The sequence below is a fragment of the Canis aureus genome, chromosome 4 (assembly GCF_053574225.1).
Source record: "Canis aureus isolate CA01 chromosome 4, VMU_Caureus_v.1.0, whole genome shotgun sequence".
Lineage (NCBI taxonomy): Eukaryota > Metazoa > Chordata > Mammalia > Carnivora > Canidae > Canis > Canis aureus.
This window is the reverse complement of record NC_135614.1, coordinates 41712540-41725042: the sequence shown is the minus strand read 5'-3', so window position 1 is coordinate 41725042 and position 12503 is coordinate 41712540. Positions and strand designations below refer to the sequence as shown.

General features: G+C 44.1%; 1 protein-coding gene across 2 annotated transcripts in view; it reads right to left on the bottom strand.

Annotated features, from left to right (window-relative positions):
• SH3PXD2B (SH3 and PX domains 2B) overlaps positions 1-12503 on the bottom strand; it is a 100838-nt gene that overhangs the window by 50678 nt on the left and 37657 nt on the right. For both annotated transcript variants that reach the window (XM_077895526.1, XM_077895527.1), the window contains exons 3-4: positions 8755-8830; positions 3722-3798 (exon numbers count right to left, since the gene is read on the bottom strand). In XM_077895526.1, coding sequence (XP_077751652.1) covers positions 3722-3798; positions 8755-8830 — 153 coding nt within the window. The remainder of the gene's footprint in view (positions 1-3721; positions 3799-8754; positions 8831-12503) is intronic.

Genomic DNA, 12503 nt, shown 5'->3' with positions numbered 1-12503 from the left:
ATTCATCCAAGTTGCAGCATTTACCAGGATGTCACGGCATTTTATTGTTGAAAAATATTCCATTGCATGGGTATTCCATATTTTCTTTATCTATGCACCTAATGATGGACATTTGGATTGCTTCCAGTTTTTGGCTATTATGAATTGGTATTGCTATGAACATGTACATCCAAGTCTTTGTCTGGAGTAGACAGGTACCCAAGAGTGGTCATACAGGAAATTTCACTTGTGGAAAAAAGTGCCAAATTATTTTCCAAAGTGGTTTCCCATCATGTGTTCCTACCAGAATGAGGGCTCCAGTTTCCCCATATCCTCACCACTCTTGGGTTTGTCTGTCTTGTGGGGTACAGCTGTTCCAGTTGCTGTGTAGGTTTCTCATTATGGTTTTATTTTGCATTACCTAATGATTAATGAAGCTGAACACCTTTTCCTGTGCTTATTAACCATTGTGCATCTTCTTGGGTGAAATCCCGATTCAAATCTTTTGCCTATTTTAAAACTGGGCCATCTTTATTGTTGAGTTGTAAGAAATCTTTATACAGATTCAATACAAGTCCCTTGTCAGAGATATGATTTACAAATATTTTTTCGTAATCTGTGGCATATCTTTTCATTTTCTTCACAGGATCCTTTTGAAGTACAGAATTTGGAAGTTTAATGAAGTCCAATTCATCAATTTTTCTCTTTTGGTGTCATATCTAGGAACTCTCTGCCTACACATGGTCATGAAGATTTTCTCCTCTGTTTTCTTCTGTAAGTTTTATAATTTTAGCTTTTATGTTTAGGTCTGTGATCCATTTTGAGTTGATTTTTGGACATGGTGCAAGGTAAGGATCCAACTTAATTTTTTCCTTTTTTTTTGGCATATGGATGTCCTATTGTCCCACACTGTTAAAAAGATTATACTTTTCCTATTGAATTTCTTAGCACCATTGCTGAAAATCAATTGACCATAAATTTCATAAAAGTTTATTTCTAGGCTGTCACTTCTGTTCCACTGATCTGTATGTCTCTCCTTATGCTAGTACCACACTGTCTTGATTACTGTAGCTTTTGTAGGAAGTTTTGAAAATGGGTGCTACAAGCCCCTAATTTTGTCCTTTTTTTTCATAATTGTTTTGGCTATTTTGGGTTCCTTGCATTTCTCCATATAACTTAGGATCAGCTTGTTAATTCTACAAAAAAGCTTACTAGGATTTTGGCAGAGATATATTGAATCTATAGATCAGTTGGGGAAGAGCTGCCATTTTATTTTATTATTATTTTTTAAAGGTTTTATTATTTACTTGAGAGAGAGAGAAAGCACGTGCACAAGTAGGCAGAGTGGCAGGCAGACGGAGAAGGGGAAGCAGGATCCCCATAGAGCAGGGAGCCCAATGCACGGCTTGATTCCAGGACCCCGAGATCATAACCTGAGCTGAAGGCAAACGCTTAACTGACTGAGCCACCCAGGTGTCCCTATTTATTATTTTTTGCTATTATCTGTCATTGGGATTTGTTTTTTTTTTTTTTTTTTTGTATTTCCAATCTTGTCCTTTGCCCATTTTTCCTGTATGGTTGTTTGCTTTTTTTCATATAAATTTCTACAACTTCTACATATATAATACACACACACACACACCATGTTGTCCTTGTTAAGAAATTCACCTTACCCCTAAATTCTAATTTACTCTCCTAGATTTTTTTTAAAGTTTTAATTTAAATTCCAGTTAGTCAACATACACTGTAATGTTAGTTTCAGGTGTACAATATAGTGATTCAACACTTCCATACAACACTGGGTGTTCATCACAGCAAGTGCACTCCTTAATACCCATCACTATTTCACCCATCTCCCCACCTCCCCCTCTGGTAACCATCAGTTTGTTCTCTATAGTTAAGACTCCGTTTCTTTGTTTGCCTCTCATTTTTTTCCCCTTTGATCATTTGTTTTGTTTCTTAAATTCCACATATGAGTGAAATCATATGGTATTTGTCTTTCTCTGACTGACTTGTTTCACTTAGCATAATATTCTCTAGTTCCCTCTATGTCATTGGAAATGGCAAGATTTCATTTTTTTTTTTTTACACCTGAGTAATAAGAATTACCACTTTAACACTATTGAGTTTTCTAATTCAGGGGGATGGAATGTCTCTCCATTAATTTAAAGCTGATTTAATTTCTCTCAATAGTGTTCTGTAGTTTCAATGTATAAGCCTTGTATTTCTTTTATTAAATTTATTCCTAAGTATTTTATTCTTTTTGATGTTATTGTAAGTGGAATTTTCTTATTTTTTATAAGGAAAGATTTTTATTTTTTCTTTATTTTTTAAAGTAGGCTCCACGTCCAATGTGGGGCTTGAATTTACAACCCTGAGATCAAGTCTCACACTCCACACCACCTGAGCCAGCCAGGTGCCTCTACAACTGATTTTTGATATTGATCTTGTATCCTGTGGTCTTACTAAACTCGTTTATTAGTTCTAGCAGTTTTTCTAATGGATCCCTTATGATTTTCTACAATGGAATCATGTCATCTGTAAATCAAGGCAGTTTTACTTCTTCCTTTTTGAACTGTATGCCTTTTCTTTTCTTTTTTTTTTTGCCTGCTTCCATTGGCTAGAAAATCCAGGAAAATGTAGAATAGAAGTGAGAAGAACAAATATACTTGCTTTGTTTCCAGTCTTTGGGAGAGAGAGCATTTGCTGCTCCATTGTTTTCTTTTTTTTTTTAAAGATTTTTAATTTTTATTTATTCATGTGTGAGAGAGAGAGAGAGAGAGAGAGAGAGGCAGAGACATAGGCAGGCTCCACGCAGGGAGCCCAATGTGGGACTCGATCCGGGGACTCCAGGATCACGCCCTGGGCCGAAGGCAGATGCTCAACTGCTGAGCCACCCAGGCGTCCCTGCTGCTCTGCTCCATTGTTTGTTTGTTTTATTTATTTATTTATTTATTTATTTATTTATTTATTTATTTATCTATCTTTATTTGTTTATGATAATCACACACAGGGGGGGGGGCAGAAACACAGGCAGAGGGAAAAGCAGGCTCCATGCATCGGGAGCCTGACGTGGGATTCGATCCCGGGTCTCCAGGATCACGCCCTGGGCCAAAGGCAGGCGCTAAACTGCTGTGCTACCCAGGGATCCCCATCTGCTCCATTGTTAAAGCATTTCTTGCTTCTCCAGTCAGAGCTGCTATTGATTTTAAGTTAGAGAAATAAATACTAAGGGTAGGAAAAGCGTACTTCTTTCCCAACCACAGCCTCAAATCAAATGAGATACAGCCAAAAAGCAGGCCCCTTGTGGTTTAGAACATTCAAGGGATTGGAAGCCAGCTGCGTTGTCCAATGACAGGGACTAAATAACTTTTGGAACATCCACACACAATGGAATACTACGCAGCCATTTAAAGTAGGCTCAAAAAGATGTTGTAATAGTATGGGGAAATTCTTACTATCACAATATTAAAAAAGAAAGAGCAACAAAAATAACACATATGGGATGGTGTCAACACCATAAAGAAATGCATTGTGAGAGAAAAGAGAAACATGTAGAGACCTTAATAATTGTTGCCTCTGAGTAGAGGACTCACAGGTGATTGTTTTTCTGGTTTTACATTTTTTGCACCTGCAGATTGCTTGCAATGACTATTTTGTAGCCAGAAAGGGAAAAGAAGAAAAAAACAACCCAGAGGGAAGACATGAGACACAGGGAAGTGTTAGCATTTCTTAAACTTACCTTACAGTACTCATCAATCGGTATCAGGCGTTTGACCGCCACATCCCGGATGTGGCTTCGTCGGAAGAGAATTTTGCCTGCAGGAGATGAGAGCAGATGTGGTATTGTAAGGGGGCAATGACAAGCTCTCAGCAACCCTGGAGGGTGCAGATGTGGCACTGGTAGGTCTGAGGGGTACCTAAATTCCTCCCCTAATCATCTGTTTGTAACAGAAAGGATCCAAGCCTTCCTAACTCATCAAAAACTAAGTGAGAATCTACTACTTGCATGGTGATATCCCCAGCACTGGATGTGGTACCAGGACTTCCTGTGTGACATGTGGGCAGGTCACAAACAAAGACAAGTATGTAAACGATGCCACTGAGGATGTCTGGAAACATCCAAGATGCTATAATGTTCTGGATGAGGTTTCTTTAAAGCAAACTGGTGAGTTTCCATGAGCCTAATGGGGGAGAGTCATGGGGAGGTGGTGGCCAAGTGCATGCACTAACTATTAAGATGGCTTGGCTTCATGTTCTGGACCTGTCATAGAGGCAGGGGACGGGCAAAATCAGAAATAAGACACTGAGGGGGGGCCAAAGAGATGGGGGATGGAGACAAGCCCCTCTGCCACGCTTATGTAGAGTGCCAGGAGATCTCCATGGGGAGGTCAAAGAAGAGGGCACAGGGAGACCACAGCTTTTCAGACAGCAGAGTATAGCGAGCTACAGAGAGCTTCACCTACTTCTGGTCTGAGAAGGCAAGTCAAGGAGAGGAATCTGGGTCACAAGGCTCACAGGGCAAGGAGGGATCAACCAGTGCTCTAACATGGCTCTGGGGAGGCTGCAATCTCCACAGATCTAGCTTGGGTGAGCAGGAACAGGATAGTAGGAAAGGTCCAAACGAGTTTTCATAAGACAGAACCGAAATGAATGAGAACAGCCTATTGACTCCAAGATTTACAATGCAAGCTGGTAAGGGAGATTTGTGCCCCAAAAGCCAATGTGGTTAATCTAACATTTAAAATAATCTGATCACCTGAGTTTAGCAGAGGGGCACAATTAGGAAATTAGGTATATATGGTCAACCTAATGATGAGGTTTTCCCCCTCCCTAATTTCTACCAATTAAAAAGAAAACAATAACCCACAGTGAGATAAAATATATACTCCTCATATTCTTTAATAACAGGGAATTGCATTTGTTTATTATGGTGATCGTTTTAATTCTGATGAGTCAAACTTCTGACACACCATGTTTACTAGAAAAGGAAAATCTAGAACAAAACGCATCATGCAGGATTCAAAGTGGTTGTCTCCAAGGGACGGAAGACAACCTTTTTGTTTTCTTTTTTGACTTTCCCCAAATTTCCTACCATAAACATGTATTGCTTCTGGAATCAGAAAATGTTCATGGGTGTTTACCATGTTGTTTACCATAAAAAAGCAAATGATGCAGCCAAGTGGGGAGAGTTTACAACCCGGTATTCCTGTTTCCATTCAGTTGATAGGTACACTCTAGCTACTGTCTCTCTGGGAGCCCTCCATGGGCCTGCGCAGGGGGCTGCCCTCTTGGCATTGACAGTCAGTGTTCCCCAACAGGGAGGGACCCTGTTGACATTTTGGGTAGGGCAATCCTTCCCTGTGTGGGAGTGTCCCCCACCCTGCAGGATGTTTAGGATCCCTGGCCCATCCCCATTCCACCCTGAGTCATTGTGATAATCAAATTACCACCCAAATTGGGTGGGACTGTTTGCAGTTTAGAATCCCTAGGAGAATCCCAAGCCTTTAGGAAAATTAGGAATGCCTGCCTGAAGAGAAACCTCCCACAGTAAATGTTTCCTGCCTCTAATCTGTTTCTCAGAATTGGAAAGGAGTCCCTACCAAAGCCATTTTGGTCCCATTTTGATAAAATGTCCCCTCTGTAAACCAGAGGAAGGGTGGGGAGTCGGGTGTTCAGGCTTCTTACTGGGGAGGTTGTGACCCAACTCAAACAATTCACAATATGCATGGTGCAAGCACCGGCCCAGGGGAACAGTATAGGCTGGTCTTGAGAGAGAAGGATGGAGAACTCCGGCATCTTCAATGTCTCCAGGGGGTGTGACACAGCAACAAAAGCACCACCCCTCTTCCTGCGTGGCCTCAGTAGGACACGAGTCTCTGGACATAAGGCAGGTACCCTGCCAGCGAGGGGAACAGGAAGCCCTGTGGCAGCTGCTGGGGAGGCCACAGGCTCCGTGGTTAGCCAATCCAGGATGACTGTGCTGCCTTGGGAAATGCATTTACCTCCCAGAGCCCCAGTTTTCTGATCTGTAAAATGGGACTGAAGCTCCTATTTCTTAGTAGTAACCTCCATGACACACCCACTAACAGGGCTTGGCCCTTCCTAGGTGCTCACAAGAGTAATCACTTTTTTCTTTAATGGGTTAGATGATACTGCCTCATACTCTGAGCACATGTTCTTTTCTCAACCTGCAGCTTGGTTTTTTAAGATCTGCCTCTGATGAGCTAGTTCATCATCTATCCGCAGCAGAACTGGAACCCGGCTCAGGCCCTGGGCTGTGGGGCAGAACCATGTGGTCTGGACCTCCTTGGTCAGTGGCTCTGAGTGAAATGGGGCAACGGCCCCTTATCTGCGCCTAATGTGCTTCTGCGTGAATTTTGGGGAAGGAGGGTGAGCCTTGCCCGGCAGGCTAGCCTTACTGGAGTGGAAAGGGTTGCTCAGCAGAGAGCCCAGCCTTTGGTGGGAATGGGCAGGCTTTTGTTTTCCACAGTGATGGAAGGCCAAACTGTAAGTCTTATTTTTCAAGCTGCATGCTCTGCCAAGTTGGCTTCCCCAGCTCTTGCTGGGATGGAAAATTGTACAGGGCTGCTTTCCCCTCCCCCTGCCTTTGTGCTAACAAGAGACTTGCTTTTGTTCTGCTGACGCGGCAGTCTTGGCAGAAAACTGACCCCTAGGAGAGGGCATGTGCCTCCCATGTATCCCTGCCCTTGGCCTTGGCCTCAGGGAAGAGTGAAGAGGCAGGCCACGAAGGGATGCTCTAGGGGTCCTGGGGCCCAACCCACCTCTCCAAGCAGCAAGTGGGTGTCCCAAGCAGGGAAAATGGGGCTGAGTCTCTGAGAACAGCATTTTCATAAATTCATGGGTGGAAATGGATTCCATAACCACGAAAGCTTTCAGGGGCTTAGGGGAGGGTCAGCTCAAGTTCTCCCCTGTCCTGGGAAGTTTTTTCACAGCTGGTTCTGCCTTTCATCCAGTAAAGAGTTACAATTCCCTGCTTTTCTTTCCTTCCTTGAAGGAAGGGCCTACATTTGAATCTAATTCAACTTGAATCTTCAGACTGATCATTTAAGTATGACTCTAAAATGTGAATTCTAAGAAATTCCAAAGGAGTGCCCCAGGATCCTGTTTCTTTCTTTTATAGAGAACCCACTAGGTGCCAGGGAGAGAAGCTTTGTAAAGCAGGAGGGCACTGTCCCATTTTACAAATAGATAAACTGAGGCTCTGGGGCAGGGGGTTGTCACCTGCTTGAGGTCACAGAACTGCCTCTGAAGCACATGCTCTGGAGCAGCGCTAGTTGGCTGTTGGCAGTTGGTACACTGGGTTTTCTCCAATAGGAAACAAAAATTCCAGTGTGATTGCACACTTTCTCCGTGGAAGAGCTAAACACATTAGTTTTTTTTAGGCAAATGATTCTCCCAGGAGACGGGACCTGGCAAATACATCCATGCTGTCTCTAAATCCACTCAGTGATGCTAATATCTGGAAGAACCACTGGATATACTAACTGCAGAACCATGGAGTAGGGAGGGGAGGGTGGGCTCCTGTGTGACCCAGGGAGTCCCCTGCATCTCTAGGCCTGCCTGCTTCCTTGTCTGCAACATGGAAAGGATCCTAAGGGAACCTTCCAGCTCTCTAAACATTTGTGATTTAGGGAGGCTATCAATTCACTGATTATCGCTAATCCTCATAATAACCCTATCACTTAAGTAACATTATTATCTCCAATTTGCAAATGAAGAATGAAACTCTGTGTGCTAAAATAATTTACCAAAGGATAATAACAGTGGATCATGGGGCCAGCCAAAACCATGTCTGAATCCCAGCTCTGCTATTTGTGAAGACAATTATAATTTCTCTGAGTTTCAACTTCCTCATCTGTAAAATGGGCACAGGGTTATTCTGAAGACTAAACAAGGTAACGAATGTAGACCGCTTAGCCCCGTGACTGGCCTATGGTAGACATCCAATATTATTACTCGAAGCAATAACTCTGGTTTGGGTAGCCCATTTTTTTGAGCAGAAGCCTTAATGCTATTCCTTTGGTAAGGAATTTTTTTTGGGGAAAAGGCACACTTAATACCTTAAGGGCAGAGATCAGCCTAAGTGTGTCAACTCCCCCACAGTGCCTGGAGCACTGCCTAGCACTCAGAAGGGGCCTGGTAGCTGTGGCAGATAGGCCGGCAGAATTTCTAGAAAGGACTCCCAATGATGTTCTATCCTAATCCCCAAGCCCCAGAGCCAGCAAGGAAACAGGTATTTTACTTTTACAGCTGCAAAGAATTGAACGCTGTCAACAACTTGAATGAGGCTGGAAGTGGATTCTCCCCCAATCCTCCAGATAAGAGCCCAGCCTGGCCAAAATGATGACTTCTGCTTTGTGAGGCTTTAAACAGAGAACCCAGCAGCACCTGCCTGGACTTCCAACCAACTGAACTGTGAGATAATAAATGACTGTGGTTTTAAGCTGCTACATTGGTATGAATTCATTACACAACAAAAGCATAATAAAGATGCCACTCACTACAAAAACTTCATGAGATCTAATTATTCTCATTTTAGAGACAGAAAAAACTGAGGATCCTGGAGGTGAAGTATCTTGCCTAAGCAGATGGTGTAGCAACTAACCCCAAAGCCCGTATTCTTAGGCACTAATTTCTACAACGACTGGGACTCTGGCCATTAGGACAGTGCCCCAGAAAGCTGAGCTGAGAGATGTGGGGGTTGTCCTGGATCCCCTGGAGGCCCCTGCTGACAGCATGTGTCTCACCTACCTGGCAGAAAGGGAATGATCCGCTGTTTGGGGTCCTTCTGCCCTCCTTCCATGGGAAATTTGTCCAACATCTGCATCTAAACAGGGAGAGAATAGCAAAAACAGAAGCCTTTAATATGATAAATTGCACCTCTGACATTTTAAGGCAATTATGTGAAACATGTGATTTGATATATAAAGGCTCACTGTGTTCAGCTTTTCAGAAACCCAGACTAATGGGGAAAGCAAAGTCAACTGGACCTAGGACCTCCATGAAAACAATTCTCGATGTCCATAGCTGCCATATTAGCAAAAGCTCAGAGCTGAGAGAGACCATTCTCAGTTTTTTGGGGGGGTTTCTAGCCACAGGAACTGAAACATGAACAATACCCCCAGAGCCACCAGAATTCCACTGACAGTAGGTCAATCTGTTTCCTAAGGACTGCAGGTTTTGTTAGGTAACAGACCACTGAGACTCAATTAATCTGGTTAGGTCTATGCCTGTGAGATCATTATGCTCCCCTACTACACACTAAGATTCCCCAGGCCAGTCCAACAGATAGATCTGTGCCTGGCTCTGTGCTAGGCACATGGGGTTCAGAGATGAAAAGACTCATAGCCTAGAGAGACTGAAAAGGAAATGGATCATTACAGGGCGGTGTAGGAAGCACCTTCAGAAGTAGGGGCAGGCTGCTGTAGGGGAGAAAGAACAGGGGCAGAGTACCCAAGTTGGAAACCGTTACTAGTGCAATAAATGCCTCTCTGATTGGATATACAGAATCCCAAGGACCTGTTGCTTGTGGTCTTGGGAAGTAACATACCTTGGGTCTCATCTTTAAGTTGGCCACAATGATACAAACTTGCAGTATTACTTTATGGATTAAAGCCAGGCAGGCCATGGTAGTGACTAAGACTGTCATCAGATTTCTGGTTCTTCTCCTGAGCACATGGTAGATTTGTACCTTCCCACCCCCTTGCAGTGGGATGTGGCCAGTTCAATGTGAGCAGAAGAGGTATGTGTCACTTTGGGGTGGGAGAGTTATGAGTGGTGCGTGATTCATTGCCTCCGCTTCTTTCTGCCGTGTGACTGGTCATACTCCAGACAGTGGCTTCTCTGCCACTGAGGGTCAGGTGCCCCCAACGACCTCCAATGGACATGCAGCCCGAGTGAGAGATGACCCCTTGTTGTATAGAGAGGTCTGTCATAGTAGCAGAACCACCCTATTGGTACCTGGGCCCAGGATTCAAGCAGAGCGAAAGGGAGTCTTGAGCCTCCTAATTGATGGCTGGAAGGTTAAAAAGTCTGCTCATCATTTCACCTCAAGGAGAAAGTCACCCTGGCATTCAAGATGCCCCTCTGATAGAATGAAATAAGCTCTGAATAGCCCTTGAGAAATAAGCAGGGCTCTTACGTAGGGGGAGGGAGGAGAGGCTGGAAGAGTAAGAGAAACAGGTTATCATCTGTGCCAAGCATGGACTAGATTCTTTAGACACATGCTCTCACTAAATCTTCAGAATATTCCTTCAAGGTAGACATGATTAGCCAGGAAACTGAAGCCCAGAGAATGAAGAAATCTGCCATGGGCCTGTAGCCAGCAAGTGATGCGGCCAGAGAATAAAGCCCGTGGCTTCTCTGCAGTCATACCAGCTGCCTCTACGATGCAGTGAGAACAAAAATGCACTGCTCTGCAGGCCTGGGAAACAGGCTGGGGCTCCCTGCCCCCTTGGTGCAGTCTTCTGTGATACCCCCGGGTAGGCAGGGCTGCCTCAGCTTGGCCAGCACCCTGAAGGGCTGCCCAGAGGCTATGGTCTTATTTGTGGTTTCCCACTGACCCTAACTGCTGCGTGGTGACGGGAAATGTTTGGTCCACTGTCATTCGGCCACTGGTGAGGCCATGGCAGAACTGCTGGCAAACGCAGACTTCTTTCTTTGAATTCGAGAGCTTTTCGATGCCAGCACAAAATAGGCACTCAGTAAAAACTGACTAAAGCAATGAAAGCAAATGAGTGGAACACTTTGGGGACAGCTTCACGTGTTTGCAAGTGCCCTGGTTAATACTATTCATACTGCTAATATTAAATAATAATCAGTCACCACTACTGACATTTGTTTGTCAATTTACAGTCAGCAAGCCTTTCCACGCATGATTTTATCTGACCTTTACAGTAACTCTGTGACATAAATGTACACTTCCCATGTCCCAGCTAGGAGAAACCGGGGAGCAGAGAGAGGGACAGCTGCCTGAAGTCGCTCAGCTGAGTGGTGGTCCAGCTGGTTCAAGGACCTTCATCTAAATCCCACTCTCTTTCCCTAAGACCACTCTTGTAGGTGGCTTTGGAGTGTCACGCAAGCGTGAAAAATCAGCCTGAGATGAAGTTTAATATTCTGTGCACAAGTGAACAACACGCTTTCTTTTGAAAAGCAGGGTGATCAATCAGTCTCAGTCGCAGAGTCTTTTAGAGATTATTGGTTTTGCCTAATACCATCTTTTTTGTCCTTCTCAATTTTACTTGTTAAGAAAATGCTGGAACACCAATAAAGGGAACTCAGGAAAAAAGAAAAGGTACGCACCAGTTATCCATCCACCCTCCCATGCCCATTCTCCATTCTCCCAGCTTCCTTCTGAGCCTCCATCTGAAGGAGGCCCACTGAAGAGGTCTCCCTCCGTGCTGCCTGTGGTCTGAAACAGTCTGTCTTAGGAAGTTACTCTCTCGTCCCTTATCCTAACTTGTTTTTGCCCAGACAAGCATGGCCCAAAGAGCTGAAGTGTCTCCCCAAGTGTTATTAATTTGAGGCAGCAGACTTGGGTTTAAGGCTGTAAAGTCTAACCACAGATAGTACTCCTGGGGACCAGACAGTCCTGGGGTTAAGTCCTGATGCATCCTCACACCAGCTGTGTGTCGGGGGCCAGACTCCTCACCCAGGGAGCCTGCCTGATTCACTATCTGGGGAATGAGGACCACAGCCGGGTTGGCAGGGTCGTTTATCCGTGAATGCTGAACGTGAACCCTTTAGGGTCATAGAGGTGCTCAACAGCAGATCCCCCTCCTTGCACTCTACCCATAAAGAATACATTATTCTGAAAGTTATTTGGGAATAATTTTTAGTACTCTGTGAGGCTTTGTGTTTTTAGAAATTGTGTTAAATGGACTTAACATAAACCTTGCCATGTTGACCATTTTAAATATACGATGAGTGCCATTAAACACGTTAGCATTGTTGTGTACCCGTCACCACCATCCATCTCCAGAACTTCTTCATCAGCTTAAACTGAAACCCTGTCCCCATTAAACACTAACTCCCTATTCTCCTCCCTAAGCCCCTGGCAACCACCGCTCCACTTTCTATCTGTACAAATCTACCTGTTCTAGGTACTGCATGTAATGGAATCATGCAGTATTTGTCCTTTGGTGTCTGGCTTATTTCACTCATCACCATGTCCCTGAGGTTCATCCATGTGGTAGCAGGTGTCAGAATGTCCTTTCTTCTTAAAGCTTAATAACATTCCATCATGAGGCCGTGTTTTAAGGATGGCAAAATCCCTCAGACTATCCAAGTACCCTCAGTAGCCAGAGCTCAAGAACTTTCAGCAATAATGGAAATGTTCTGTATCTATCTGCCCAGTCCCTACCTGTAGCCACTAGCCCTAGACTGAACTCCAAGGCTGAGCACCTGAAACACAGCTCCGGTGACTGAAGAATCAAATTTTTAATTTTATCTAATTCTTAATAATGTAAATAGCCTCACATGACTAGTGCCATCATCACCAA